The sequence below is a fragment of the Castanea sativa genome, chromosome 12, assembly GCF_040712315.1.
Source record: "Castanea sativa cultivar Marrone di Chiusa Pesio chromosome 12, ASM4071231v1".
Lineage (NCBI taxonomy): Eukaryota > Viridiplantae > Streptophyta > Magnoliopsida > Fagales > Fagaceae > Castanea > Castanea sativa.
This window is the reverse complement of record NC_134024.1, coordinates 42259018-42263095: the sequence shown is the minus strand read 5'-3', so window position 1 is coordinate 42263095 and position 4078 is coordinate 42259018. Positions and strand designations below refer to the sequence as shown.

At 33.7% G+C, this 4078-nt stretch overlaps 1 protein-coding gene across 1 annotated transcript; it reads left to right on the top strand.

The window, feature by feature from the left end:
* The first annotated feature begins 234 nt into the window (after positions 1 to 234).
* On the top strand, positions 235 to 3537 carry LOC142620703 (ribonuclease 2-like). The gene is made up of 5 exons (XM_075794028.1): positions 235 to 428; positions 517 to 545; positions 612 to 685; positions 1113 to 1227; positions 3398 to 3537. Exons 1-5 carry the CDS (start codon positions 235 to 237, stop codon positions 3535 to 3537), a joined length of 552 nt encoding a protein of 183 aa, XP_075650143.1.
* Positions 3538 to 4078: the final 541 nt, after the last annotated feature.

The window sequence follows — 4078 nt, the reverse complement described above, 5'->3', positions numbered from 1 at the left end:
TTTCTATTGTATTAGTACTATTTTTTTAATAGAAAATTCTAAAACATGTTCTAAAATTAAAATGAGTAAGTGGAAAGTTGGAGATATTTTGGAGAGTAAAGTGAAGTGGAAAAGCATAATATTATTTAGCAAATAGACGAAGAGGAAATAAGAAATAAGGAATAGGAACAGGAACAGGAACAGGAGGAAGAAAGAAGAGAGAAAATCTTGGTTTGTTTGCAAAATCAAATGACAATGGCATGTTCTCTCTCTGTCTCTGTGCAATTCAAAACGATTCTCCTCCTTGTGTGTCTACAATTAGCTGTTTCAGTTTCAGATTCTGTGATTGAGCAGAGAGAGTTTGATTATTTCAAGTTGGCACTGCATTGTTCTAGCAACTTCTGTCAGTGTACATGCCATTGCTGTTCCTTCGACGCCTGCTGCCGCCAGTATTACTTTTACTTTCACTTTCTTTCTTTTCCAAATTTGACTCTTTTTAATAATAATAGTATTTTGTATTTCCCTCTTTTTTTTCAGCTCCAACACTCCTGCTGAATTTTACAATAGTATACACATAAATCTCTTAGTATAAATTTCTGATTATCGACAGAGTCATATGCTCTGTATGATAGTTGGACTTTGGCCTGACTACAATGATGGATCCTGGCCTGCCTGTTGCACCAAATCCAATTTTGAAGAAAAACTGGTACATACTACTTTCATTCTTTATATGACCCAAATTAGGGAATGCTGGTATCTACTCCAATTCTGCTTTGTGAGCTTAGGTTAGGTTTAAAAGAAGTTGAGAATCTTTTTTTTTTTTTTTTGACAATTTTGGAAGAATTAAGGTTAGGGTTAGGGTCCAAAGAATGATAACTATGAGTACCAATGAGCAAAGAAAATTGAGATAAAGAGAAGAAGTAGAACACTTATAACTCACTTATTGAACTGTTTGAATTTTTCAATTACATTGATTTGAATGTTGAGCATATTTATATCAACTCCCTTACTTGTATTAGTACTTTTGGGACTTACAATTTCATTGGTAGATTGGAAACCTACTTTTTATGTCTCCAACAGGAGAGTATTTATATTTTTAAATCAGTATTAGTACAACTGCATTTCATTTGTAGATTTCGACATTGCATGAGACTCTGGAGAAGTATTGGCCTTCTTTAAGTTGTGGTTCTTCATCAACCGGCCATGGTGGAAAAGGATCATTATTGGAACACGAAGACCTCATCTTATGTTCACTTAGTTTTTTGTTTAATCTTTCCCTTTACACAATACAGACTAACTTTTATTCATTCTTATGTTCTTGCCTCTTGGGGATGGCTGAAATGGGTGATATACAATGTCAGTGGGGTAATTATCTTCAACCTTTGCTCACTCACATGATTTATTGGAAATCTATAGTTCATTTTTTACCTCTATCTTTATTATCATTTTTTTTTTGAGGCGGTGTGAGGAAGTTCTGCATCTGCCGAAAGGATGTAGAACACTGAAGAGTGTTATGAATCTTACCCCCTATTAGGCCTTGGAATTTACTGAAATTCTTGGAATCTGAAATCTGTACATTTAAGAATCTCCATTTTTTGGTCTTTTGCCTTTTAGAGAGACAAATTTAAGTTTGACTAGAACCCCTCACTGCAAAAATGACATCTGAGGTGTAGGAAGGCACACTGTTTGCTTGTTTAATGAGTCTATATTGATGATTGTATACTGTTTTATGAAATGTCATGCTTGGCTGGTTTATGATGTCAGCTATCTTTTTTCCTTATATTGTTCATGGGTAAATCTTCACATCATTCAATGTTAATAATGGTTTTGTTCCCCAAGGATTAGATAAGCAACAAAAAAAAAGAAGAGAGATTTTGTTCAGAGTAGTGTTGGTTAAAACGGGAAGATCAATAAGCTATTGATAGTTGCCTTTGCATGTGCACTAAGTTTCTTATCAGGTGTTTACCATTGATAATGAGATTGGATTTCAAACTATATGGTCATTATGTGAGGTCTATTGAACTTGCATATGTGATAAAGCAAAGTAAATAGTTTGATTCTGCATCTTGTTAATGCCTTCTCATTCTCATTTGAATTTATATTTGCAGAGAGGCATGGGACATGTTCCTTTCCAGTAATCCGAGATGAAGACAATTTCTTTTTAACAGTCCTCAATGTCTTTTTCAAATAATGTCACAGTAAGCTTTCTGTAAACTTAATATTATTTAGATCAACCTAACGTCCTTCATGCTTTTTACAAGGCATATACTCCTAAAAGGAGAAAAATTCTGATAAAGAATGATTCATTAGTATAAAGTACTTTATCTAGCTTACCTATGTATTCTTTTCCCTATGCCCTATCTACTATTGCTAGCCACATAAATTTCAATCTACAACAATTTATTCCGTTTTCTGTGATTATCTATAGCTAAAATTTCCTCTAAAGCTGCTGTCCTAAGGAAAAATGCCACTTTAGTTGGGACTTTGTTTGACTTCCATGTTCTCTTCTAGCTGAAATACAAACATTCTGCAGTATGACTTAACTTCTAACATGTTTCTTTTAGATAGATTCCAACATAATTTATCCACTCAACCTTTTCCAACTTCGCTTGCCTATATTATGTTCATAAAACACACTATGGACTTCAATTCCCAGTCTTGCATTATTCTCACAAAACTAACCTTCAACGACTGCCACACCAAGTGTCATGCTAGAGCTTGAAACTAGAGCCTACCCCCACCTCAATGCTAATGCAGTGAAACCATATTCTCCATAGACTAATAACATTTGGCCAATTAACCAAATGAAACTTAAATTCATCCCCTATGCCAGCCCACAAGAAATCCTGATATAATTTCTCAATGCAACAAGCTACCCCCATGGGGATAGGTTATATGTAGGTAAATTTGATAACGTGCTCCTAATTAAAGTAATTTTACCTGCCTTGGAAACATAAAAGTCTCTTCCAGCCTGCAAGGTGTCTTTCCATTTTTTTGTATTATAGTGTTCCATAAAGCCTTCTCTCTCACACCTTTTTTCTTCAATAAGCAAATAATATATATATATATATATATATATATATATTATTTTAATGGCAATGAGGAGGTTATTCTAGTACACACAAAGTGTAATAAGATTAGCCAAAGACCTTGTAGCTGAATTGGCACCTCCCCATGTACAAAGTGTTTGGGGGTCTAGGGGGGAAAGGGCTCAAGCTGCAGAGTTAGTTATTTCTCAAAAAAAAAATTTATAATAGGATTACTCCTAGAAAAGTTTTTTATTTTTATTTTTATTTTAAATCTAAGACATTTTACATATAAATTGCTTCCTCCATTGTGTAATATATAGATTTTTGTCACCATGGATCTTATTTTGTAATTTTTCAATTGTATTTTCTTATACAGCAAGTTCTGGAAGATGCTGGATACATTCAGTCTAATACTGAAAATTATCCTCTTGGAGGCATTGTTTCTGCCATTGAGAATGCTTTCCATCCATTGCCGGTGTGCTCAAAAGGCATGGAGGAACTTCATTTATGCTTTTATAAGGATTTCTAGGTTAGCTTCTTCAATGCTACTGAAAATAGATCCTGTGCTGAATTGAACTAAACCAAAGAAGATTTCATGTTATTTAGTGTCTCCAGATCAGGCATCAATAGACATTGGCTGCCATCTTGATTTATACCACCTTTATTGTTTTCATACATTTGATTGATTGATTAAAAAAATAAATAAAATCAACCTTACATTTTAAAAATTAATATATCTTCTGACATACTAAAAAAGCAGAGACTGGTTGGTTGGTAGTATTTCAATGGGTGCTTTAGAGAATTCAGGATCTAGCGTGGTATTTCAGTTAACGGACTATCCTTTCTGTCTGAAAAGAATGTGATTTGAACTTCTGAACTTATTTAAAAGATTTCAGCATTCATAAAAGCTTGATGTTATTTAGAGAATGTTTTGTTTCTTAAAATTCTATAGCGGTGTCATTTGTAATCTGATTTATGAGTTCATTGGTCGTGACAATCTATAATTAGGCCTGCTGAATGTAATTATCAAGACCACCCCTAGGATCCAGATCACACCAATGTGGGTCTGA